Raw genomic sequence first — 26,755 nt, 5'->3', positions numbered from 1 at the left:
CCTCCCTTGCCTCTACACAATCTATTCTCAACACAGGAGCTAGAGTCATCCTGTCAAAATAAATGTATTTCTGATCACATGACTCTTCACAATCCTCCAATGGTTTCCCATTTCACTCAGAGTAAAAGCCAAAGTCCTGGGCTTCCCTGGTGGCACAGTAGGTAAGAATCTGCCTGCCAATGCAGGGGACACAGGTTCATCTTCCTGGTCTGGGAAGATCCCACATGCCGCGGAGCAACTAAGCCCATGCGCCACAACTACTGAGCCTGAGCTCTAGAGCCCACGTGCCATAACTACTGAAGCCCTTGTGCCACAACTACTGAAGCCCGAGTGCCTAGAACCTGTGTTCCACAACAAGAGAAGCCACCGCAATGAGAAGGCCGCGCACGGCAACGAAAAGTAGTCCCCGCTCGCTGCAACTAGAGAAAGCCTGCGCGCATCAACGAAGACCCAACACAGTCAAAAATAAATAAATAAAAATAAAAATAAAAAAGGCCAAAGCCCTTAAAATATCCTGCAATGCCCTACACATCATCTGGGATTCTCATCACCTCTCTGATCTCACCTCCTTCCAACTCTTCCTTGCAGTCATGCCATTGCAAATATCTGTCTGTTCTTCCAGAATTCCAGGCATACCTCATGGCATTTGCACTTTCTGTTCCCTTGGCCTGGAATGTTCTACTCCTATATGGCTCATTCCCTCTCTACCTTCAGGTCTCTGCTCAAATGCTACTTTATCAGTAAGGCTTCCCTTACCTCCCACAATCTCCCCCTTCCCTCCATTACACTATACCAAGGGTTTTCACAATTTTGGTTTCAGGACCCCTTTACACTCTTAAAAATTGAGGACCCCAAACAGCTTTTGTTTATATGGGTTATATCTCTCTATATTTACTTTGTTAGAAATTAGAACATTTTAAAATATTCATGTATTCATTTAAAAACATTAGCAACCTCATGTTAACAAATATTTTTTTTAACAAATATTTTTATTAAAAATATTTAACAAATATTTTTAATAAAAATAACTATATTATCCAAAACAAAATTAGCGAGAGCACTATTTACATTTTTACAAATCTCTTTAATCTCAAATCTCTTTAATGGCTGGCTTAATAGAAAAATAACTGGATTCTCATACCTGTATCCAATCTGTTGTGATATCACATCCATGTAGCCTCTGGAAAACCCCACTGTATACGCATGAGAGAATGAGAATGAAGGCAAATAATGTCTTAGTATTACTTCCTACAAAAATTGTCTTGACCTCAAGGATCCCCTAAAAGGGTTTTAGGAACACTCAGGAGTCCCTGGCCCCATTTGCAGAACTATGTACTACACTATATTTTAATAGTTCTTACTGTCATCCAACATAACTATGTATTTACTTGTTTTCTTACTGTCAGTCTCCCTGCACTAAAATGAAAACTCCACGAGATGGAGACTTTGTTCTGTCCACTGCTCTAACCCCAGCTCCAAGATCAGTGCCTGCCACATGAGAGGCACCCAGTGAATGAATGAATGAAGAAATGAAGAAAAAAGGAACAACAAATGTTATCATTTTTAGGATTATCTCATCACGAAGAATGCAGCGATGCTGTAAAACACCTCATTTTTAAAACAATTCTATTGATGAATTTATCCTGGAGTCTCAAGTACCTATCACCCAGATAAGACAATTAACCACCTATGATCAATTTTATTTCATCCGCACCCCAACCCAGGCCCCTCTACCAAGGTTCTTTTGAGGCAAACCACAGACATCATCTGTATATGTTTCTGTATGTATCTCTAAACATAAGGACCCTTATTTTCAATATTTTATTATGAAAATATTCAAACATACATAATAGTTGAATTTTTTCCAGTGAAAACTCATGGACTACCAATACCTAAACTCAACCATAACATTTTATTCTATTTGTTGCATAACTATCTATCCATCCTTCCATCTATTTTTTTTTTTTTTTTTTTTTTTGTGGTACACAGGCCTCTCACTGTTGTGGCCTCTCCCGTTGCGGAGCACAGGCTCTGGACACGCAGGCTCAGCGGCCATGGCTCACGGGCCCAGCCGCTCCACGGCATGTGGGATCTTCCCGGACCGGGGCACGAACCTGCGTCCCCTGCATCGGCAGGCGGACTCTCAACCACTGCGCCACCAGGGAAGCCCCTATTTTTTTTTTTTTTTTGATGCATTTCAGAGTGAGTTGCGGACATCAGTATACTTCACTCCTAAACCTTCTGTATGCATATCATTAACTAGAGGTCAATATTTGTTTAGTTTCTTCTTAAGGTAAAATTTACATCTGATGAAACGCACAAATCTTAAGTGTACCGTTTGATGAGTTTTGACAAATGCATACATCTGTGTAACCCAAACCCTATATCAAAATATAAAGCCATCAACCAGAAAGTTCCCTCTGCCCGTTCCCAGTCAATTCTTATTCCCACTCCATCCCCCGAGGCAACTGTTGTTTTTAGGTTTTTTTCCATCATATATTAATATTGTGTGTTCTAGAGCTTCAAATAAATGGAATGGTACGATGTGTGCTCTTTTCTGCAAGATGTCCATCACTTAATGTAATGTTTTTGAGATTCATTCATGTTGTTGAATGTATCAGTAGTTTGTTCCTTTTTATTGCTAAGTAGCACTCCATTGCTTGAATATAACATTTTATCCTAACCTATCTACCATTATGAAATGTCCCTCTTTATCCCTGGCAGTACAATTTGTCTTTTTTTCTTTTTCTTTTTGGCTGTGTTGGGTCTTTGTTGCTGCGCATGGGCTTTCTCTAGTTGCAGCGAGAGGGAGCTACTCTTCATTGCGGTGCGCGGGCTTCTCATTGCAGTGGCAGGAAGAACTGACATCTTAACAAGATGGAGTCTTCCCTTGGGACTTCCCTGGCGGTCCAGTGGTTAAAGAATCCATGCTTCCACTGCAGGGCGCGTGGGTTCCATCCCTGGTCAGGGAATTAAGATCCCACATGCTGGGCAGTGCAGCCAAAAAAAAAAAAAAAAGGTTCAGTCTTCCTATCCATGAACATGAAATTTGTTTTCATTAAGCGTGACTATAACTTTTTTTTATTGAATATATTTGACAAATCACATTGTGTATATTTAAGGTGTACAATGTGTTATTTTGATATATTTATATTTTGTAATATGATTGCTGTTGTAGTGATACTTACCACATTACACAATTATAGTACAATATTGTTGTCTAAATTCATTATAGGGTGCATTAAGATCACTACGGCTTATTTACTATTTGTTGCAAGTTTGTACCCTTAGACAACATCACTTTTTTATCCCCCCACACCCATCCCCTGAAAACTACCATTTTACTTTACTTTATTTTTTGTTTGACTTTTTTAGATTCCACATATAAGTGATGTCATACAGTACTTGTCTTTCTCTATCTGACTTATCTCACTTAGCATAATGTGCTCAAGGTCTATCCATTTTGTCACAAATGGCAGGATATCCTCATGAGGATATCCTCATGGCTGAATAAATATTCCATTGTGTATACATACCACATCGTTTTTATCCATTCATCCTCTGATGGGCATTTAGGTTGTTTCCATACCTTGGCTATTGCAAATACTGCAATAAACGTGGAAGTGCATTTATCTCTTCGAAATACTGTTTTCATTTCTTTTGGGTATATACCCAGTAGTAGAATGCTGGATCACATGGCAGATATATTTTGTGGAATCTCCATATTGTTTTCCATAGTGGCTGGACCAATTTACATTCCCACCAACAGGGTATAAGGGTTCCCTTGTCACCACATCCTCACCAGCAACTGTTGTCTTTTGTCTTCTTGATGACAGCCATTCTAGTGGCAGCATGACTCTTAAATTTTAAGTGTGAATGGAGAGATCACTGGCTAAGGGAATAGGGGACCCCATTCAGACTTCATTCAAAAATTGCATTTTGGGGACTCCCCTGGTGGCGCAGTGGTTAAGAATCCGCCTGCCAATGCAGGGGACACAGGTTCGAGCCCTGGTCCAGGAAGATCCCACATGCCACGGAACAACTAAGCCCATGCACCACGACTACTGAGCCTGTGCTCTAGGGTCTGTGAGCCACAGCTACTGAGCCTGCATGCCACAACTACTGAAGCCTGCACGCCCTAGAGCCCACGTGCTGCAACTACTGAGTCCACGTGCTGCAACTACTGAAGCCCATGCGCCTAGAGCCTGTGCTCCGCAACAAGAGAAGCCACTGCAACGAGAAGCCCATGCACCACAATTTGGTCCAAACTTATCCACAAATATCTTTGTAAAATTATTTAAATTATTTCTTTCTCTTTCTCCATGGATAATAGCTTAATCAGAATTTTTTCAATGCCCAACCCCAATTCCTCAACCTTAGCTCAAATGGCTAAGCCAAACTCAGGTGTCCCCTTCTCAAACACTGAAAACTTATGGCTGGACTTGAACCCTCATTAAAGCTAAACTAACTTCCCAACTTAGAAATCTCAGGATGCAGTCTCTTGGTGTTTCAAGCTCAAGACTAGTCCTTCTCTGTAATTTAGCTCAGATTTACCCATTGCCTGTCTTTATTTCTAAACCCTGTATCCAGACCCTGGTAGTATTGTATCAGATTGCTATTATTAATTAGTGCAGGCCTCTCCACTTCCATTCTCCCTTCACCCCAAAATGTTTTGCCCATTATATGTGCCTTGCTGCTATTTGAAAGCCTCCAATTGCTCTCTAGTGCTTCAAATAAAATCAGAGCTGGGACTTTCCTGGTGGCGCAGTGGTTAAGAATCTGCCTGCCAATGCAGGGGAGACAGGTTTGAGCCCTGGTCCAGGAAGATCCCACATGCCGCGGAGCACTTAAGCCCGTGTGCAACAGCTACTGAGCCTGCACTCTAGAGCCCGCAAGCCACAACTACTGAGCCCACGTGCCACACCTACTAAAGTCCGCACGCCTAGAGCCCGTGCTCCGCAACAAGAGAAGCCACTGCAATGAGAAGACCGTGCACCACAACGAAGAGTAGCCCCTGTTCGCCGCAACTAGAGAAAGCCCGTGTGCAGCAACAAAGACCCAACACAGCCAAAAATAAATAAATAAATAAAATTAATTTAAAAAGAAAAGAATGAAAATCAGACAGTCTTCTAACAGTTGTTACCAGAATAATTCCCCAGGGAAAGCTGCTCTGTCTGTTCTCAGCTGCTCTACATTCTGCCTCATATCCTATATTCTGGGCATAAAAAACCCTCTTATCCTAATTTTTGATGACTTATTCTCCTACCTCTAGGTCTTTGTCCAAGCTTCCCAACTGACATGGAACTACCTTACTTCATCCGTCCATGCCATCCAATGCAGTTCCTTCATCAAGTGGCACCACTTCCTCCAGCAAGATTCCACGATTGGTCCAGTATCCTACTAACCTCTATCTCTGAACTTCCATTCCCCCTCAGAGTACCACTAAATTTTACAATGAATTCTTTTTCTTATCTGCCTTGTTAGATAGTAAATCCCCCAAAACTCTCTCTTCTGTAATATGTATCCCCAAGTGCCTTGTATAGTGCTTTGCACTCAATGAGCACCTACTATGAACTTGTGAACTAACCAACCACTTGTAGAATATATATGCCCAGATTCCACCAAGGGTTTACTGGGAAGAGAGTAGGGAAAACATACACGATAACTTTGTTCCACAATTCATTTACTGAATTGGGGCAGGTGATTTAACAACAGATTGCAAGATAAGGTTGGGAGAGAAGAGTTCTGGCTTTCTCTCCCAGGAGCCAGTTGTGTCATGGATGCTTGTAAATTTTCAAAAATAGCCATCCGTTGTTGGGCAAGCTGGGTCTCAAGCTGGAGACTGGCATACATACATTCTAGGAGTCCTAGGCATTCCTTGGGCTTGTGGTCAGTTCCTGAAGGAAGAGCAATGGAGGTGCAAAGGAGACAAAAGAGAGATTTTATAATTGTACTGAGGTGGGAAGGGCTCTAATAAGATGACTGCTCTAATCTTTCTGGGCACAACTCAACCCAGATGCAGCTGTGCTCAGCTGTCACCTTCTCCATGAAGCCTATCGGGCTACCCTATTTGAAACCAATCCACTGGAACTTTTTACCCACTCTCTTGCTTTATTTTTCCCTTAGTACTTACGATTATTTGGCATATTTCATAATTAGTTACATAATTGTTGGCTAATTCCCTCTTCTAGAATGTAGGCTCCAGGAAGGCACAGATTTTTGTCTGATTTGTTCACTATTGTGTCCCCAGCACCTAGAAGAGTAAGTACCTGGCACATAAGTGTTCAACAAATATTTGATGAGTGAATGAAATGGTCTGAGAGTGAGGCCTAACTTCCCTTTCAAGAGCTCAGGGGATGCCTCAGCATTCTTCTTACCTGACATAGTAAGGTCATCAGCAGTGACCCAAAGTTCTTCCTGTTGTCTAACTTTCACCAGTCTTGCTGAAATCAATTCTTTTTCTAATGTTTTCAACTACATTATACACATCCAGCTCTTAGTTAACCTTGGTAGTTATTTATCCATTGTTTGTGTATTTATTGGTCTTGACTTCTTTGTTAAACTCTGAGGTCCTCAGAAACAGGAGTCATGACTGTCTAGTGTGCTGTGTGGCTTCCCACAGGTATGCTAAATACCCACTGATGTCGCCATGGGAGGATGAATAACTGAAATGCAAAGAAACTGAGCTAACTGTTACTATTTCCTTCCCTGGCCACTTTTCAACTAACATTACTAGCAAGCAATAAAATTTTCAGCCAGCTCCAGCCACCTCCTCCATACAACCTTTCCCCCTGCTGAGTCCATTTGGGAAATCCACCCTGCATCCTTCCTTACCTGAGGACAGCTTTGTTGCCGGGATTTTCAGGCAAGTGGCTGGTGGGGAACTTGCTTGAAGGTTAATAAAGCTGGGGGTGGGTTTGGCTCGACAAAGAGGCACAGCATTACCTTCCTCTTTGGCTGGAACAAAATCAGAGGCAACTAAGTCAGAGTTCATTCCGACAAGGGACAGCCTAATTAGATCCCTGTGCCTGGTCTATGAATTCAGGTGCTGAGACCTTGGCCTGAATACCTTCAAAGAAAGTTATATAAGACAAAAGAGAAACCATAATGGGACTGAGGAAAACCAAGCAGGGTTGGGATAAGCTAAAATCTAATTTGCTTATATTCTGCAAGTTCTTATTGATCTGTGCTACATGCTGACTACTGTGCTAAATGTTAGGGCATACATAAGACATCTAAGATATGGTTTCTTAGGTGTTTAATACCTACTTAGGGAGACGAATCAGACACTGGTGAAATGGTGATATAAAAACACAGGACATAAACAATGAGTCTGACAGTCTTGGGTGAAAGTAAGTCCTTTTATCTTTTAGTTACACTAAGATGTGATTAAATGTAAAAATGAATGTTTTTGAAATGGGGTAAGATATCAATATGAGTACAACAGTCAGAGAAGACTCCAGGCAGGTGGAGGATATTTATTGGACCTTGAAAACAGGAAGCTTTGGATAAGTGGAAAAGATATTTCAAGTGGGAGAAAAAAAAGATGGCGTGAGCAAAGGCAAGGAAGCAAGAATATGGCCAGAAGGATGAGGAGCCCTAAGAAAGTGGCCAGAATTAGAGGGTGGAGAGTGGGAAAGCAGGATGGGTCATGGAAGACCCTTTCCAATAGCAAATCTGAGACTTTCTCAGAAAGTCACTGAGCCTTTTAGGATTAGAAAATATGATAAAATTTCTACTTTAATTAATCCACTGGGATTAAAATGGGTTGGACATGGAAGTTCTCAAAGGGGAAAACAGATTACCTTTGGCAAAAATAGTTACGTTAGAAGGAAAATTTGATTTGTAGGGAGAAAATCATGAGTCCTATAGGAGACATATGTCATTTCTGTCTACTGGGCAACCCTTGCTCTGGAAAACTACTCTTTCCCCAGATTCCAGGTCATACATACATCAGACCCCTCTCCATATTCCAACGGGAATAGGCATGTGACCCAATACAGGGCAATCATGGTATCCTATCCCCCTTGGCAAGTGTGACTGATTGAAGGGGTAAGCACATGAGGCAAATTGGGCCAGTCATTCCTTGGCATTGATATATAGATTCTGTGTCAAAGCTTGCTTTCCTCTGATTTGCTATGCTGGGAAGACGTAAATTTGGGGTCAATGAAAGCTACTGAATTTGGCTAGCATGCTATGAGAAGCAGATACAAGCAAGAGACTAGAGAGAAGAGAGAGTGCAGGAGAAAGATGGAGAGATGGGCAGATAGCTACAGGCACTGAATCCCCAGTTCCAGTCCCTGTGGTACTTACTGGTAGCTCTTCTTCCTACTCTCTGACTACCTCAGCAACCTCCCAACTGCACAAGCCTCTGAATTTCCTTTCTCACTCAAGGGAATCTGAGTTGGGGTAATGTCATATTAACATAAATCACATTTTGGACATATTGGATCTGAGGTGAGACAAGACAGTCCAAATAGAAATGCCTAGAAAAACTGCCAGAGAGAAGGCACTGAGCTCAGGTGAAAGGTCAAACTGCCAGGCCAGTCACAAAGAGGTGATGAAGGAACTGCAAAAATACATTAGCTCTCCAAGGTCAAAGACGGTGAGAGAAAACTGGACCTTTGGGGAACTCCTCCTCAGGAGTTTGGAAGATGAAAAGGAAGTGGCAAAGTAGACAGAGGAGCAATGGATGGAAAGGCAGAACAGTTGGTTCTATGAAAGAATTAAAGGGGTTGAGACAGTGGGGAATCCATTATTCACTATCATAATGAGATCAAAAAAGGATTAAAAAATTGAATTCATTCACTCATACATGTAAGAGACAGTTAAGTGCTTGCAATGTATCAGCCACTGAAGATACCACAGTGAGCTAAACAGACATGGTTGCTATTCTCATGGAACTGACAGCATTGCCGTTTAGACAGTCATTAAGTGATCAAGCACCATCAGTTACTCTTGGTGAGGGAAATCCATGTTTTTGCCCTGGGTTTGTGGATTTTTCTGAGCCCTACCGTAGGTCTTCCATCTTCTCCTCACTCCTGCTCCAGAGTCATCACCACATTTGATGGCTCATTCAGCATGGTAAGGAGCTAGAAGGTGAAACTCAGGCCTCAAGATTCTTCTCGCCATTTGAAAAATTTGTGAACTTCCATGCAAATGCACTTCTAATTTGGGCCCTTCCTAGGTGTATGAGGATGCATTTTCTACTGAATTCTAAGGTTTGATGAGTATGTTACACACAGTCCATACTAAAGGAACCATATTTCTGACTGGACAATGTATAACAGAGGATGAGGTTGGGGAGCAGCAAAAGGAAGCAGAACAGAGAAAATAATAAAAAGTGATTTACATACATTATCTTATACATTTCTCATAATGGCCCTATGAAGTAGGTAGCTTTATCTGCATTTTTTTTGAGAAAACTTAAGTTAGGAAATTTGCTCAAGATTCCACAATGAGTATGTGCCAATGGCGGAATCAAATCCAGGCCTATAGACTCCAGTCATGCTCCTTACCACTGCACAATATAATCTGTGAGAAGAGCTAGTTCATTTATGTTCAAGTTATGAGAGAGCAAGCCTCTCAGATAGAGTAATCTACCCCACCTAACAGTTAAGTGAATAGGCTCTGGAGTCAGATGGTCTCAGGCACTTCCCTGGCCACCAAGTGGGACTGTCCCACTCAGTCTGAGTATCTGTTCACTCTAGCCAACAATATGTCTTCTGTTCTAAGTATTAAGAGGAGATACAAAGGAATAATTAATACATTCATTCAACATACAATTATTGAGCATCTGGGACTTTCCTGTTGGCACAGTGGTTAAGAATCTGCCTGCCAATGCAGGGGACACAGGTTCAAGCCCTGGTCTGGGAAGATCCCACATGCTGCAGAGCAGCTAAGCCTGTGCGCCACAACTACTGAGCCTGTGCTCTAGAGCCCGTGAGCCACAACTACTGAAGCCCGCACGGCTAGAGGCCATGCTCTGCAACAAGAGAAGCCACCGCAATGAGAAGACCACACAGGGCAACGAAGAGCAGCCGCCGCTCACCACCAACTAGAGAAAGCCTGTCCACAGCAATTAAAACCCAAAGTAGCCAAAAATAAATTTAAAAATTTATTAAAATATATTAAAAAATTATTGAGCATCTATTATTTAACAGATCCAGTTCTAGCCACTGGGAATACAGGAATGTTTCCATTTAGTGGGAAATGCAGAACAAATACAAATACTTTCCAATTAAATAAGTAATAGGAAAAAACATACATACAACTAGCTTCATTTTCCCACAAGCTGAGCAATTAAGGAGGTCCGGTTTTTTTTGTTTTATTTTTTGTTTTTTTTGTGGTACGCAGGCCTCTCACTGTTGTGGCCTCTCCCGTTGCGGAGCCTGTGCTCCGGACGCGCAGGCTCAGCAGCCATGGCTCATGGGCCCAGCCGCTCCGCGGCATGTGGGATCCTCCCGGACCGGGACACGAACCCGTGTCCCCTGCATCAGCAGGCGGACTCTCAACCACTTCGCCACCAGGGAAGCCCAAGGAGATCTGGTTTTAAGGGAGAGGAAGCAGGGCCTCTGACACACCTCTTCTGTTAGTAGGATGACTAGAATGCTGCTCCATCTGAAGTGTGGTGCCTGGGAAAGAATCATATGACCACTGACAACCCATGCTATTATTTTACTATTAACAACTTCATAAGTTCTCCCCAGCAGAGCTCAGGCTGTTCCAATTTGGGGAGGAAAAAATGTGAAAGGGTGTACTGTTCTATCTCATGGCCAAATATAAGAAATTGTTCTTGAATTGATCTTGGTCTCACAGCCCCTTCATTAGTTTGGAAAACAGCTGCTTCTGGTAGCACTGCAGCCTTTTTTCCCGGACAAAATAGTACTGTAACCATGCCCAAACCTTAAGAATCGCCTATGAACGGGCAAATATTCTGTGTTCTCTCCTCGTTTTAATTTCTGTAATATCCGTCCTTTTCCTGTCTTGTAAGGTAATTTAAAAACTCTGGCTTCCCAACATCTCTAACGCACCGGTAGCTGAGGAGATGAGGAGGGCAGAGGAGGGAATGGGCGTGGAGAAAAAAAATCTTAGAGCACTACAGGGAACACTTGAAAAAGTGTTTTAGATAGGATAACTCGGGGAAAAAGTAAGCCATCACCCTCTAGTACCGTTCACAGCCTCAGCAGAACACATTTACCTAAGAAGGTGAAGGTCCACGCACAGCAACGAGTCAGAGACAATAAACCACAATTCCCAGCGTGCCCGGAAGAATAGTTAACCGCCCAGCCCAGTCCGATCGGACTACAACTCCCATTTCACCCCGCATCACACGGGCCGGGTCTTCCCTCAACCACCGGTTTAAGCCCCGCCCCTCCAGCCCTCCCGGTTGCTAAGGCTGGAACTAAAGCGTGGAAACTGTTACGCTTTTCTTGACCTTCGGAACCCGAGAGGGGCTGAGACGCAAGAGTTTAAGGACCTCACCTGCGGTGTTAATCGAAAGCCTCAACCCCAGCACCAACCCTTGTAGTTGGTACACATGCGCAGTGGCATGTCGGCCAACTGCCCCAGCCTTGGCGCTTGCGCGGAGGTTCGCGCTGCACGCGGCCGGGAGCGGCCACCCTATTGCGCAAGCGCCTGTGCCCTCTCACTGCCGTCATCGTGCTCTCTCTATCTAGCTTTCCCTGCGTTCTTACGTAGGGGGCGGGTCTAAGAATGTCAATTGGTCTGTGTGCGTGCCGGTCAGTGAGGTGGGTGCGGTGATTGGTGGCGACCCGGAGAGTAGCGGGTTTGCGTGTGAGCCCTGTGGAGGCAGCGTTTTCTGGGCTTCGCTGGTTCTCTCTCTCCAGAAGGTTCTGCTGGTTCCCCCAGCTCGGGGTACCCGGCTCTGCATCGCGCCGCCATGATGGGCCATCGTCCGGTACTCGTGCTTAGTGAGTTGTGGGAAAGCCGGGGAAGGGACCCTCCCTCTTCACCACCCTTCTTTTTCCGCACTTTACAGCGTTGCCTCAGCCCAGTCCCGCTCAGGTCCGGCCACTGAGCCTTCCAGTCGTTAATTTTGGAAGCCCCTTCTCCCGTTTTCCTCTCTTCTCTTAACCCATTCCCCTGTCTTGGCAAATGCAAACTGACCTTCCTGTCGCCGAGCCTGTTGAACGAAACGGCGTTCCGTTCTTCACCCCCAACCCCCGCCCTTGCACTCTTCCTTGAGCGATTTTCAGTGTGTAGCTGAATGAATAAAGATTTTTTAGTTTGGCCTAGCTTTATAATCTTGGCCCATCCCTTCGTAACGGTGTAGCCTCGGCCAAACTGCTTGATTGAAAATGGCTCCATCTTTGTTATTAGGGTTAACAGTATTTCCTCATAGGATTGTGAGGCTTAAATGAGATAAGGAGATACAGCTGTTTAAAAGAGGGTCTGTCAAAACAGTGAGTGGTATCCTTGGCCACTTCCTCTTCGGTAGCCATCCTCTTGAATTTCTGTTAGTCAACCCCTTTTCACGAAGTAACCCTGCTTCCCTCACTGGTCTGGCTTAGATGTAATTATTCCCTCAAGTGTCCCCTCCGTTGTAATCTTTCCCACTTACCAGCTGAGTTTTCCCAGATTCCTCGATTGGTTCTCTTTACCCTTCGGGAACATCCCAGATTTCTTTCCTTACTTACGAGTCCCATTTCCCTTGTCTTCCCTTGGTATGATTCCAACCTGTGTAACTTTTGTATCCTATTTGCAAGAGCATTTGAGCTGCCTGACTAGCCATTTTCCCTCCCTCACCATCTTCTTTGTAGAGAAATGCTATTCCAAGATTTTATCTATTTTGTCTATACCTGGAAAATAACTGTTTTCAGACAAGAATTCACTTAACCCAGAAAAAAACCCTGTTTTTTCTGATGAATCCATCAGAAAGGTCCATGCAGGATTTTAGTTATCACTGTCTGAAATAGGAATCAAAATCCTGAGAATTGTGTTTAGTTTTGATGGGACTGGATCGAAAATTTTACAGCAAATTGTAGGGAAAATATAATTTGGAGAGAGGAGTGAGACGTTACTTCGGTTCAATTATAGTCATTGGCTTGTCTCCCATTGAGAGGGCCCTGGGGTGACTGAGTGGTGCATTGTGCAGCCCTCTGGAGGTCCACGTTAATCTCTGGCATTGGTGGCTCTATCCCGTTAGGCTCCTTATAAAATATGTAGTCAGCTCTTCCTAATGGTAAATGGGTAACTGAGGCATTCTTGTTATGTCCAAGCATGAAGTGACTATCTTGGCAGACCCAGACACTTGAGTGTGTGTTCTCATTCCACAGCACGGGGGGGGGGGGGGGGGGCACTATCAGTAATTATGCTAGGACTGTCAGTATGATTCCCCATATCCAAGTAGGAGAATATGAACTCCCAAACTCCCTTTTTACATAAAGGAGAGATCGATGCTTTTAGAGACACCAGCCCTTTGAGAATCTCACGGATCGCAGATCTCAGGTTATGAATTCTTGCTGTAAATACATGAATGTTTGGCTAGAGGGAAAGTGATGACCAGGATTCCAAAATTGAAGCTTTATGGATTGTTTCTTCATATACCAGGGGTTGAAGTAAATAAAGAAGTAAGTAGCCATAAGTATGTACGTTTACTTCTTAACAGTTTGTCAAGGTATAGTTGACATACAATAAGCTGCACATATTTAAAGAGTACAAGTTGATAAGCTTTAATTCATATATACATGATGAAACCTGGGTGTTTTTATTTTCAAAGATCGGGGAATAAATAGCTTATATACAGTGTGGCAGTCCTGAGCTGTTGCCTTTTGTTTTTATATATTTTAGGCCAGAACACAAAGCGTGAATCTGGAAGAAAAGTTCAATCTGGAAACATCAATGCTGCCAAGGTAGGTAGCACATCTTTTAAGTTGTTTATAATAGTTTGCCTGTAGCTGCCTTCCCTAGTATTTCTGTATTTGTTTGCAATTTGGCAGAGGAAAAGTTGACTTCCGTTCCTTCAGGATATTTCCCTCTCGGTGATAAGGAGAAGAAAGCCTTCCCTCTCTGAGCTAGGCCTAATGGTCTTCTCATGTTAACTTGTGCATATTCTATTGCTGTACGTTGTCTCATAATATTCTATTTGTGTTTGTCTCCCATACTAGACTGAGTTAGTTGAAGGAAAGAACTGTATTAATTCCCTTTTGTATTCCTAGTACTCATTGTAGATCCTGGATAGGTAGGTATTCAGTAAATATCTTTTGAATGAAAGAATGAAAAAGCCCTAGATCTAATTAGCGTGGGGTGGAGGCTACTATCATGGAAAGAAATACAAATACACGGACCTTCAGTTATCTGGACTGCTGGGAAACTGAAGCTCTGGAAGGCATGTCTCTTTTTTTCCTTGTGAAAAGTTATTTATTTCTGCATCCAGAAAACATTCCCAAAGTGGAAAAAGCAAAGAACAGAATCTAGCCATGTGGCGTGCTGTATTTAAAGTGGTCGCCAACCCTACTTTGGAAGTGTCCTTGTTAAAACACTGGCTCTGTGGGTTACTCATGCCTCTTCCCCTAACACACTCACCATCTTCTGATTTGTGCTTACATGTTTTGTATTTTCTTTCCATAGACTATTGCAGATATCATCCGAACATGTTTGGGACCCAAGTCTATGATGAAGGTAGGCTTATCTCATACTGAAACTTCGACTACAGATTTTCCCTTTCTGTTTTCTGGGACACTTAAATATAACTTTTGCTTTTGTCCTAGATGCTTTTGGACCCAATGGGAGGCATCGTGATGACCAATGATGGCAATGCTATTCTTCGAGAGGTTTGACTTTTCGTTTTGCTTTCTAACATTTTATAAAGGATACATAAAGAGATAATGTAAATAATGATTAGCTTTTTTGGGCTGCTGTAGCAAGTTACCACAGACTGTGTGACTTGAAACAACAGAAATTTATTCACATGGACTGGAGGCTGGCGGTCCAAACTTAGGGTGTCAGCAGTGCCATGCTCCTTCTGAAGGCTCTAGGGAAGAATCCTTCCTCTTATAGCTTCTGATGCTTGACCACATTCCTTGGCTTATAAACTCCCCTTCTGTCATATGGCATTTTCTTGTGTGTCTCATAAGGGCACCAGTGGTTGGGTTTAGAACGTACCCTGGTTACCCCTGTGACCTCATTTTAACTTGGTTACATCTGCAAAGACCCTATTTCCAAATACAGTTTTCAGGGGATGAGACATCAACATGTTCTTTCAGAGGACACAATTCAACCACAACAATGGTGTTCGCAATAAATAAGCTAAAAGATACTGTTCTGTTCTCAAGAAACTTCAGTAGTTAAGTTGTCCTAATGCATTTTTCCCCAAAAAGAAAGACTTGGAAAGGTGTTTTACTTAGATCTCTTAGGGGCCACTTTTAATCTTTAAAGCTGTGGTAAAACAATAAAAGGGAGTCAGTGTGGAAGCAAGAAGCTCAAGAGTTAGGACCAAGCAGAATGGGTTAAGAGGTCTTTCTTTCAGATTCAAGTACAGCATCCAGCAGCCAAGTCCATGATTGAAATTAGCCGGACACAGGATGAAGAGGTTGGAGATGGGACCACATCTGTAATTATTCTTGGTAAGAAAAGAATGGAAGGTTGATAAGGAAAATTAGATTGAAACATTAAGATTTTTGCCAGAAATAACGTCAGATATTTTTGTTTTGTTTTGGCCGCAACGCGTGGCATGTGGGATCTTAGTGCCCTGACTAGAGATGGAATCCACCACACCCCCTGCAGTGGAAGCATGGAGTCTTAACCACTAGACTGCCAAAGAAGTCCCCTGAGTCATATTTTAAGAAGAACATTTTTACCAATCCACTAATTATAAATGTTTAAAGAACTTTTTGCTAATTTTCTGTGTATTCTCTCCAGCTGAGCATAAAATGTTCATCGTGGTATAGGATGAGCTTTGCAAATCTGGTTGAATAAAATACAGTCCATTGTCATTACTCACAATAAGTTATATTCTATAAAGTCACCACAAACACTGAATTAGTGAATACTAAACCATCACTCCGGGGGGAGTATGGGGTTAGGTTCCTCAAGCCTCCAGTCACATATTTATCAGTGCATAAATATATACGTTTTATGTTTGTTTTAAAGATACCTTATTTAATATATATTGTTGATTCATTAACACTGGACTCATGCCCAGTAGCACTATAACTTATGCCTGAACAAATCTTATGTAGTAAGTTATTGTCTGTACAGGGCACATTACAGCTTTCTTGCATGTAGGAAAACTAGATAGTACTTTAGGACGATACTTAGGCCATTTTAAACAGTGAAATCAATAAGAAAATGTGCAAAAAATGTGGAAAACGTGCCACTAAATATACCACGTAAAGGACACTTGTTTACATGTGTTACATGGGAATTCCCCGGTGGTCCAGTGGTTAGAACTCCACGCTTTCACTGCCAAGGGGGTGGGTTTGATCCCTGGTCCGGGAACTAAGATCCCACAAGCCGTGTGGCACAGCCAAAAATTAAAATTAAAAAATTAATTAATTTAAGAAAATGAAAATCTGTAGCAATATGTTTTTAGGAATTGAGAAAAAAACTATTTTCTAATTAAGAGATGCCAATTTATAGTGTTGGTCCACAGGCCTAAAAATAGAATCCTTAACAAAATTATTATTATATGAACTTTTTAAAAATTAATTTTTAAATGCCTTTGTATTGCATTTTGAGAATGGTGAGTTGGGTGGAAATTTGCTTGAGTCACCACCAACTGATCACATCTTTAGATCCAGTTCTTTTGTGGATTGAGAATTAATTACATATGGCTAGTTCTGTACTTTGAAGAGAAACTTGGAGGATGAAAGAAGTAGGTAAGACTCCATATGCTTTTTCACTTATTTGGGTAGAAGATGAGCTTTAGGTATCAGGCAGAATTTTTTAGCTGGTAATCTTAGTTAAATCTCGTGGAGATATTAAGTAAGTATCCATGAGTCTAGGTTTCTTAGACTTAGGTAGCTTTTAAAAAACCAAAACTGCCATTTCTGAAGATATCTTTCTTCTGTGATACTGTTCTGATTCTTCTTTAACAGGGTATAGTCTTTTCTAAGTTAACTTATTAGAGCATGTTTCAAAATATTTGATTATCTTTCTTTTAATACACATGATGGTCACTTAGGAATTCTAAAGTATTGAAATCAAACATTTGAGCACGTGCCAAAGAGTATACATGTGAACTTTTACACATTTGTGTACATTTTAAAAATTAGTGTCAGTGGACCTGGTAGTACAAGCCCTTTGTGCAGAAGGTCCTTTTTTGACCAAAATAATCGTTTTTCCTCTTTAAAACTTTTTTTAGAAACAAGCTTTTGTGTGTGTGTGTGTGTGTGTGTGTGTGTGTGTGTGTGTGTGTCAATTAGAATTAGAAAGTAAGGACAGTTTTTAAAAGGAAGGGACATTTTACCAATAATCCCTCTTCCAGAGGGTAAATTTTATAAATTTTTATGGGTATTCTTGCAGATATAAAGTTTTGTGGGTTTTGTTTGTTTTCAGTTCCAGCAGTTTGACTACATGCTAGGTATTGAAATAATAAGCAAGTCAATTTTCTTTTATTTTTCTTTCAATTTTAGAGTCTTCGGGAAAATGTTTACCATTTGTTTAGGAAACTGGGAACAAATATTTAGTAAGATCACAAGAATAAGTCAACCCTGGGATCAATCTTTGATCATTTAAAATATATCTGATGAGAATTTTTTTTTCCGAATTTGCTTGTACAAAGTATAAAATTTGGAATAGTATTTGCATACTTTTGGGGAAACCTACTTTAGAAAAACCTACTTTTTTTTGAAAAAGGTATTTTTAGAAGCATAATGAAGTTGCCTTGATATCCAGGTACTTTTCAAAGTGTTATGGTGTATGTATCTTTTTTCAGCAGGGGAGATGTTATCTGTGGCTGAGCACTTCCTAGAGCAGCAGATGCACCCAACAGTGGTGATCAGTGCTTACCGCAGGGCTTTGGACGATATGATCAGCACCCTTAAGAAAATAAGGTATTGGAGGTGGGGACCGGAAATGGGTAGTGTCAACTATGGGAGGCCTGGAAGACTAATCTGTTCTTAGATGGTAAAGGAAGACCGAGCACATCACCAGTAGTTTATACCCTGGTATTATTTTGTGAGAAGGAGAAACAAAGAGGGGAGCAAAATGAAGGGAAGGATAAGAGAAATAAAAGTTTTTAGAAAATGGCAAAGGATGCAAAGCAGACAAATAAAAGAAGCTAGGTTTAATTCTTCAAAATATATTTTGGTTATATGCAGTCTGCTAGTTTCCATGTTAGGCACTGCTATGGGAAATGTGTAGTAAGTAAAATAGAGCTACTCTGCAAAGTTTTAGATTCTAGTGGGAGAAATAAGTTAAGGAGTTAGATAATTATTCAGGGCTTAAAATACCCTACCATCGTGTATGATTATAACTAATTCAGTCAGTACTCTCTCTAAAGTACTGTGGAGGATGGTAGCCAGGGGTTTTCATTAAAATCAAAAGGACTGGTACTGAAAATGCTATTTGAATCCTCTCTAGTATCACAGAGCTTGCTGTTAGTCTATGTTTGCTGAGTGCTATAAGGTAGTAAAAGGAATATAGGAATGTGTGACTTCTACTTGAGGAAATGTCAGTTAAGTAAGAACATGATACAGAATGCAAAATTTTTCTGATTAAAAAGGTTGTTTAAAAAATAAAACCTGGGACTTACCTGGTGGCCCAGTGGTTAAGAATCCGCCTGCCAGTGCAGGGGTTACAGGTTCGAGCCCTGGTCCGGGAAGGTCCCACATGCCGTGGAGCAACTAAGCCCATGAGCCACAACTACTGAGCCTGCGCTCTAGAGCCCGCGAGCCACAGCTACAGAAGCCTGCGCGCCTAGAGCCTGTGCTCCGCAACAAGAGAAGCTACCGCAATGAGAAGCCCGTGCACCACAAGTAGAGGAAGCCCACACGCAGCAACGAAGACCCAACACAGCCAAAAATAAATCAATCAATTAAATAAATTCATTTTTAATTAATTAATTAAAACCTATCATTTTCTACTCATATCCTTAGGTTGTCGGGTACACAAGCACCTAGCAATTTGGTGAGCTTTGTATTGTACTTCCTGCTGTTAAGAAACAAAGTATATGATAATATCTGTCTAGCACTCTTAACAGAAGGAGGTGTTTGATTTAAAACATTTTTATGGGGCTTCCCTGGTGGCGCAGTGGTCGAGAGTCCGCCTGCCGATGCAGGGGACATGCATTCGTACCCCGGTCTGGGAAGATCCCACATGCCGCGGGGCGGCTAGGCCCGTGAGCCGTGGCCGCTGAGCCTGTGCTCCACAATGGGAGAGGCCACAACAGTGAGAGGCCCGCGTACTACAAAAAAAAAAACAAAAAAAAAAAAACATTTTTATGAAGTAAACTTTGTAAGAATATAGAGTACACAAAGGATTTATTGAATATTTGGAGCTGAATCATTAATGTTTTTTTTTATCAAGCAATAACTGCTTGTATATCTTAGATAATATTTTTGGAGCTATTGCTTTTTCCCTAAAATACATAATTCAGCAACTATTTAATGATTGCTTATTGTGTGTCTCACTGTGTTAATAAAAGGGATTTCAACAGTATGTGAAAATTTGGACAAGATGGTATCCAAGGTCTCTTACTAGATAGTCTTGCCATGTACAAATTTATAGTCTCGTTGGAGGAGACTAAACACATAAAAACACTGTGGCGCACCATGTATTATGATGCTAGGTAAAATAGAATCAGTTGTCCAAATGGATAGCACAGACCGATGGTGATTCTCAAGAGGAGCTCCCAGAATTTGCTAGTTACAGGATGAGGTTTCAAAGATAAAATGTGTCTTGACCCAAGTTGTGAAAGTAATAGAGTTTATTTGGTTGGAGCAGAAGGTAAAGAAATTATTTTACTGTAAACTCTAAGTGTGGAGAGTTGTCAGACATGAGAACAGATTACTCAGGGATTTGAGACACCTTTCAGGGATGCGTTAATTATAATCTTGCTAAAAGGCAGAGTGTGGACAAAGTTACTTCTTGATAACACTTTGTTTCCTACAAAGGAACAGATTCCCCTTGTTCTGCCTGTTGGCCCACTATTATAGTCATCAAGATACAGATGAGGACTTCCATAAACATCCAAGATCCCACTGAGCATATTATTCGTTTTTCTTTTCTCCAGTACCCCTGTTGACACCAGTAACCGAGATGCGATGCTGAACATCATCAACAGCTCCATTACTACCAAAGTAATCAGTCGGTGGTCTTCTTTGGCTTGCAACATTGCCCTGGATGCTGTCAAAACTGTACAGTTTGAGGAGAATGGTCGGAAGGAGATTGACATCAAGAAATATGCAAGGGTAGAAAAGGTAAACTCTTCGAGTGTGTACTTTGGAGACAAATTATTTCCTAGAATGAGACACTTGTGGAGGAAATAAGTTTAAATCAGAGCAAGATATTTTTATTATTAGAACCAGGAAGAAGAGTATTTGCTACCTGGAAAAAAAAACTTGAAAAAGAGGGTGCCAAAGAGGTATCTGAAATAATTCTGTTAGCTTGACTGCTGTCCCTACACAGGGTCTACAGGGGCAAGAGAAAGGCTTATTTTTGTGTCTGTATTTGTGCATTTGTGTACATATCAGCCACTGGGTCAGGAAATAAACAAGAGCTCTACAGCATAGCGCTAATAAGCCCCAGAATGCTTTCTCCATCTTTATTAATTTAAGATTTAAAAGTAGCATTAATATCTTGTGGCCAGTAGATGGAGCCCTATGTCTAAAATTCATGGAAATATCTTTCAGGAAGTAGAGATCTGCACCCTTTTTTTTCTTTTTAAGAAGTATTGCGTGATTCTCCATTCATCTATTCGGCTGCGCCAGGTGTTAGTTGCAGCACGCGGGATCCTCATTGCAGCATGAAGAATCTTTTAGTTGCCGCATGCAGGACCTAGTTCCCTGACCAGGGATCAAACCCAGGCCCCCTGCATTGGGAGTGCAGAGTCTTACCCACTGGACCACCAGGGAAGTCCCTGTGCCCCTTTAAATCTGTCAATCACTGAATTTCTGTCTCAGCCAACCTTCAAATTGTGTATCATGTGCTAAGATTGATGTGCTTCCTAGAGAGAAAGAAATATGATTGCAACTGTAGTTGTTTTAGAGGTTCATGGAAAAAAGATACTTTAAAAATCTGAAATGGTGGTTATTTGGGAAAGATGAATGTCTGGGCAGGGAGTTGAGAAATTGTCTCCTCGTTGTGGATTGAAGTGGTTCTTTTGCTCAGATACCCGGTGGCATCATTGAAGACTCGTGTGTGTTACGTGGAGTCATGATTAACAAGGATGTGACCCATCCGCGGATGCGGCGCTATATTAAGAACCCTCGCATTGTGCTGCTGGATTCTTCTCTGGAATACAAGAAAGGAGAAAGCCAGGTAATGTTCCTGGCCCTATTCCTTAAATTTGATGTAAGAATCTGTTAATATGGGCAAGGGAATTAAAAAGTTTGTTACATGCTTACTCTGTGACCTTTACAAGTAATCTCTGATTCTTAACAACTACCCTTTACAGCAGATGATACTGACTTCCATTTTACAGATGAGGGATCTACACCTCAGAGAAGTTAGGTTAATGGCTTGAGGAACACAGCTGGTATTGGCCAAATCAGAATTTGAACCCAGCTCTGTTCGGCTTCAATTCCACACTATCATGCCACCTTTCATAATGCATCAGTAGAACATAGAGTAGGAGTTAATTGAGCTTTGAAGTGCCAAAGAATTTCCAGAGGGCAGGAAGCTTACAAGGCTCCATCACCCTTGGATAAAACAAAGTAATTGAAGCTTATCAAACAGTGGTTGGCAACAAGAATCGATTTATTAGTGGGAAGAATTAAGACGCTGAGTTACCATGCACACTGACAGGTCAGAGGAAACATTGAACTAAGTGGCTAGAGACCTTAGCCAAACTCCACTAATTACATTGTGACTTAGCATTCCAGTTGCTTTATAATTAAATGGGGTTAAACTAGATGACTGCTGGAGCTAAAGTGGCTTATGAGGTGTTGGGTCGTGGCTTATTCTAACTCATGCTTTCTGGGATACATGAGAGTGCTGGATGGAGGGAGTATGGTAGGTGGGATGACCCTAAAGAGCTTCACCAATCCAAAATTTTTAATTCAGAGTGACTTTTCTTCACCACATAGACTGACATTGAGATCACACGAGAGGAAGACTTCACCCGAATCCTCCAAATGGAAGAAGAATACATTCAGCAGCTCTGTGAGGACATTATCCATCTGAAGCCAGACGTGGTCATCACAGAAAAGGGCATCTCGGGTAGGACTACATTCATTTTTCCAGACTCTTGTTGTGGTAGAAGAGGGTCGGTGATTTTTTTCCTCGCATGTTGTCATACACTGAACATAATTAACATGTGATGGTTAGGGTACGTGGAGGATAAAACCTGTTCAGAACCCAGGGTTTCTGGTTTCCAGCTTGACACCTCTATTCTTGCAGATTTAGCTCAGCACTACCTCATGCGGGCCAATATCACAGCCATCCGCAGAGTCCGGAAGACAGACAATAATCGCATTGCTAGGTGAGTAGGCCAGGTAAAAATAAGATTCTCCTTCCCATGTGTTTTTATTTTGTAGCTTCATAATGTAGTCATCTTTATCTGAAAAAGTGTAGCATAGGATAAAGCCAGCCAAATTATTTACAGATGGAAATAACCTGGGTTTAGCCATCTGCCCTCTTCAGAAGCCCTCTGTCTAGGGACTTCCTGTGGTCTAGTGGCTAGGACTCCATACTCCCAATGCGGGGGGCCTGGGTTCGATCCCTGGTCAGGGAACTAGATCCCGTGTGCCACAACTAAAGTTCTTGCATGCTGCAACTAAGACCCAGTGCAGCCAAGTAAGTAAATAAGTATTTGAAGAAGAAGAAGTCCTCTATCTAGAGTAACAGTTATCTGCTGCATGAGACTCTGCTGCTCCTAACCAGTAGTGAACAGCTTATGCTTAGACATCTATGATCACTACCTTGGTGTAGGGATCCATTTCAGATTAGTCTGTTTTAACTAGCTCAGAATATAGCAGATCCAACAATTACCTTGATTGGATCCTCAGCTGCTGTTAATGCAACCTTAGATTGCACTCACTACTTCAGCACAAATATCTAGGCTCAGATACCATCTATTTTTAAGAGTAATTTTTTTTTAAAAGCTAAGTCTATCCTAACATCACATAATATGCCATAGATCCAAATCCAATTTTATACTTAAAACGCTTTCTCTGAAATGGCTCAGCATACATACATATACATAGTTGACTCTACATGCCCATGAGTGGGGAAAAAGTGACAAATAAAAAGTTGGCCCTACATGGGCTTCCCTGGTGGCGCAGTGGTTGAGAGTCCACCTGCCGATGCAGGGGACACGGGTTCGTGCCCCAGTCCGGGAGGATCCCACATGCCGCGGAGCGGCTGGGCCCGTGAGCCATGGCCGCTGAGCCTGTGTGTCCAGAGCCTGTGCTCCGCAGCGGGAGAGGCCGCGACAGTGAGAGGCCCGCGTACCGCAAAAAAAAAAAAAAAATTAGCCCTATATTTATTAAAACTGGGTGAGACATATACTTATGTACCTAATCACCTTATTTCTTGCTTGACCTTTACATTGTCTTTCGTACAGTCCTGTTATTGGCCTTGAGATCTAACTGGGCATTATAGGATGAGTTCTATCTAGAAATGACCATTATGTGTTATACACTTGGTCAGATATGCATAAGAATTCATTTGTCCCAATTTTAGGGTCCACTAAGTATACTTTGAATTAAGTTGTATCTCGTTACAGTAGTTGCCTTAGGTATGCACACTTTCACTTACAAAGCCATATTACTTTAAGGAAACTTCACCTATATATTTGGAAATCTATTTCACCAGGCAACCAAGACGTCTCGAGTTAGGTAGAAGTGTTGCTAGCAGTCCACTTTGGCCCTTAACCCTTACACCCCACCACAGACCCTAAGGACCAGGAAGATGAGTAAAAGTATTTGACATCATCTGGTCTTCTCCCTGTCCCCCTTCTCCCCATCTAATCAATAGAGCCTGTGGGGGCCGAATAGTCAGCCGACCAGAGGAACTGAGAGAAGAAGATGTTGGCACAGGGGCAGGCCTGTTGGAAATCAAGAAAATTGGAGATGAGTACTTTACATTCATCACTGAGTGCCGAGACCCCAAGGCCTGCACCATTCTCCTACGGGGGGCCAGCAAAGAGATTCTCTCGGTGAGTCAGCCTTGGAAGTGTGACTGAATGATCTAGGTCGTTCCATTTCTTGAGAGTTTCCCAGAGAGCCTAAAATTATCCAGTTGCCCATTTATAGTTATTTAATTACCATCTGAAGCCACAAATCTCTCTCTTATTTTTTAAATATTTTTATTTTTAATCATGGTTTAAAATTTTTTTAATGTAAAATTTATCATCTGAATTTTTAAGTTTACAGTTACAGCAGTTTTAAGTGTATTCACATGCAACAGATCTTCAGAACTTTTTTTAATCTCAAAAAATTGAGACACTATACCCATTGAACAATGGCTCATCGTTTCCCCATCCACTAGCAACCACTGTTTCCTTGTTTTTTAAGTTGAAATTATAAATATTACTTTTTTTTTCCTTAGGTTAAGTATTTTACCAAAGGCATATAGCTAGTAAGCAGAGAGTTTCCACTACACTGTGCAGCCTCCTAGAGTACACAGCTAGACAGGACAGAGTAAGGTTATAGGTCTGTCAAGCACAATGGACAAAAGCCTAACATCCCAGAGTGATACCACATTCCCCCTGGCCTTGTTGCAGTTGTAGTTAATGTGTTTTTCCAGAGTTAGTAGCATCTGCCCTGCCCAAAAGGTTTGAAGGACCTTTCTTAGTTTGCCCTCCTTGGTGGTTTACCGAATTTGGCAGTCAGGAAGTCCTTTGGTGCTTCTGATTTGTCTTTGAGTCATCAAGCTCTGGCTTTATACTCTTTGTTTGCTTTCCCAAGGAAGTAGAACGCAACCTCCAGGATGCCATGCAGGTGTGCCGCAATGTTCTCCTGGACCCTCAGCTGGTGCCTGGAGGTGGGGCTTCTGAGATGGCTGTGGCTCATGCCTTGACAGAAAAATCCAAGGCCATGACTGGTGTGGAACAATGGCCATACCGGGCTGTTGCCCAAGCCCTAGAGGTCATCCCTCGTACCCTTATTCAAAACTGTGGGGCCAGCACCATCCGTCTACTTACCTCCCTTCGGGTGAGTTCCTTTCCATGCTCTTCTCTTGATGGGGTAGGAAAAACTGTGTTTGGCCTAAGAGGGTAGTTCATGTCTGTCTTTCCAGGTTCTCCTGGTAGCTTGTTCCTTTAAAATCTCTTCTCTTTCTTAATTTTTGATTTGTTTGTTGTCATTGCCATTTCCTCTTATCCCTAGCTTATCAGTGTAGTGTATTTGATTTTTATGTAATGGTCTCTGTCAGCTTACTTGTCCCTAGTATTTTCCCCTTTAATTATTTATGCTTGTTCCAACTATAGGCCAAGCACACCCAGGAGAATTGTGAGACCTGGGGCGTAAATGGTGAGACAGGTACTTTGGTGGACATGAAAGAACTGGGCATCTGGGAACCATTGGCTGTAAAGCTGCAAACGTATAAGACAGCAGTGGAGGTGAGGCACTCTTAAGACATATGCTGTGCTGTTAATTTCCAGATAACCAGAAAACTGTGTTTGGTCCAGTCTTGAGGAGGGGGGGATAGAAGGCAGAGTATTCCCCAAAAGATCTCCCAAGGAATTCCATCCCCCTACTTATATTTAGCTCATTTAAAAAGCAAGGTAGGGGGACTTCCCTGGTCCAGTGGGTAAGACTCCGTGCTGTCAACGCAGGGGGCTCGGGTTTGATCCCTGGTCGGGAAACTAGATCCCGCATGCATGCCGCAACTAAGAGTTCGCATGCTACAACTAAGAAGTTTGCATGCTGCAACTAAGAAGTCCACATGCCACAACTAAGAAGGTCCCGCATGCCACAACTAAGACCTGGTGCAGCCAAAAATAAATTTTTTTAATTTAAAAAAAAAAAAGGGAATTCCCTGGCAGTCCATTGGTTAGGATTCCGTTCTGTCACTGCTGAGGGCCCGGGTTCAATCTCTGGTTGGGGAACTAAAATCCCACAAGCTGTGTAGCATGGCCAAAAGGAAAAAAAAGAAGGAAAAAAAAAAAGGCAAGGTAACGTAGCACAGGCTGCATCCCTTGCTGACCGAGAACTGCATTTTACATTCAAGACTCTGAAAGGGTAGATTTCAGATAAAATGGTAATTATATAGGAGGAGCTAGGTGATACGTCTAAAAGAAAACAAGTGTCCTTCCCTTCTTTGCTAACCTCTTTGGGGCTGTGGTTTTTCTCCTAGACGGCAGTTCTACTGCTGCGGATTGATGACATCGTATCAGGCCACAAAAAAAAGGGTGATGACCAGAGCCAGCAAGGCGGGGCTCCTGATGCTGGCCAGGAGTGAGCGGTGGCAAGGCAACCTCAACGCACAGAGCCAACAGTCTCCCCCTTCCCTGAGCCAGACTGCCAGGGACACTGTGGATGTCTTTGTTTGGAAGAGATTGGGTTGAGGGGCAGCCCCAGTCCCTTTCTGTCCCAGCTCAGTTTGCAAAAGGCACTGACATGTAATTCTTCTCTATTGTAAGCTTTCCATTTAGTTTGCTTCCGATGATTAAATCTAAGTCATTTGA

The 26,755-nt window shown here is 42.1% G+C and overlaps 2 protein-coding genes across 2 annotated transcripts in view; one reads left to right on the top strand and one right to left on the bottom strand.

Moving 5' to 3' along the window:
• The window catches only part of TSACC (TSSK6 activating cochaperone), a 24,452-nt gene extending 12,548 nt beyond the window's left edge, over nucleotides 1–11,904 (bottom strand). Inside the window, exons 1-5 of the mRNA XM_067710454.1 lie at nucleotides 11,882–11,904; nucleotides 11,201–11,304; nucleotides 6,835–6,957; nucleotides 5,856–5,897; nucleotides 1,142–1,193 (exon numbers count right to left, since the gene is read on the bottom strand). Coding sequence (XP_067566555.1) covers nucleotides 1,142–1,193; nucleotides 5,856–5,897; nucleotides 6,835–6,957; nucleotides 11,201–11,304; nucleotides 11,882–11,904 — 344 coding nt within the window. The remainder of the gene's footprint in view (nucleotides 1–1,141; nucleotides 1,194–5,855; nucleotides 5,898–6,834; nucleotides 6,958–11,200; nucleotides 11,305–11,881) is intronic.
• On the top strand, nucleotides 11,765–26,755 carry CCT3 (chaperonin containing TCP1 subunit 3). Its single transcript, XM_067728189.1, has 14 exons — nucleotides 11,765–11,933; nucleotides 13,813–13,874; nucleotides 14,593–14,643; nucleotides 14,733–14,795; nucleotides 15,491–15,587; nucleotides 17,900–18,017; nucleotides 20,198–20,384; nucleotides 21,295–21,444; nucleotides 22,212–22,344; nucleotides 22,525–22,606; nucleotides 24,103–24,283; nucleotides 25,035–25,280; nucleotides 25,556–25,687; nucleotides 26,425–26,755. The coding sequence occupies exons 1-14, from the start codon at nucleotides 11,903–11,905 to the stop codon at nucleotides 26,527–26,529; spliced, it is 1,638 nt and encodes a 545-aa protein (XP_067584290.1). The 5' UTR covers nucleotides 11,765–11,902; the 3' UTR covers nucleotides 26,530–26,755.

Source organism: Pseudorca crassidens, chromosome 2, assembly GCF_039906515.1.
Source record: "Pseudorca crassidens isolate mPseCra1 chromosome 2, mPseCra1.hap1, whole genome shotgun sequence".
NCBI classification, from domain to species: domain Eukaryota; kingdom Metazoa; phylum Chordata; class Mammalia; order Artiodactyla; family Delphinidae; genus Pseudorca; species Pseudorca crassidens.
This window is presented reverse-complemented; position numbering and strand designations above follow the sequence as displayed.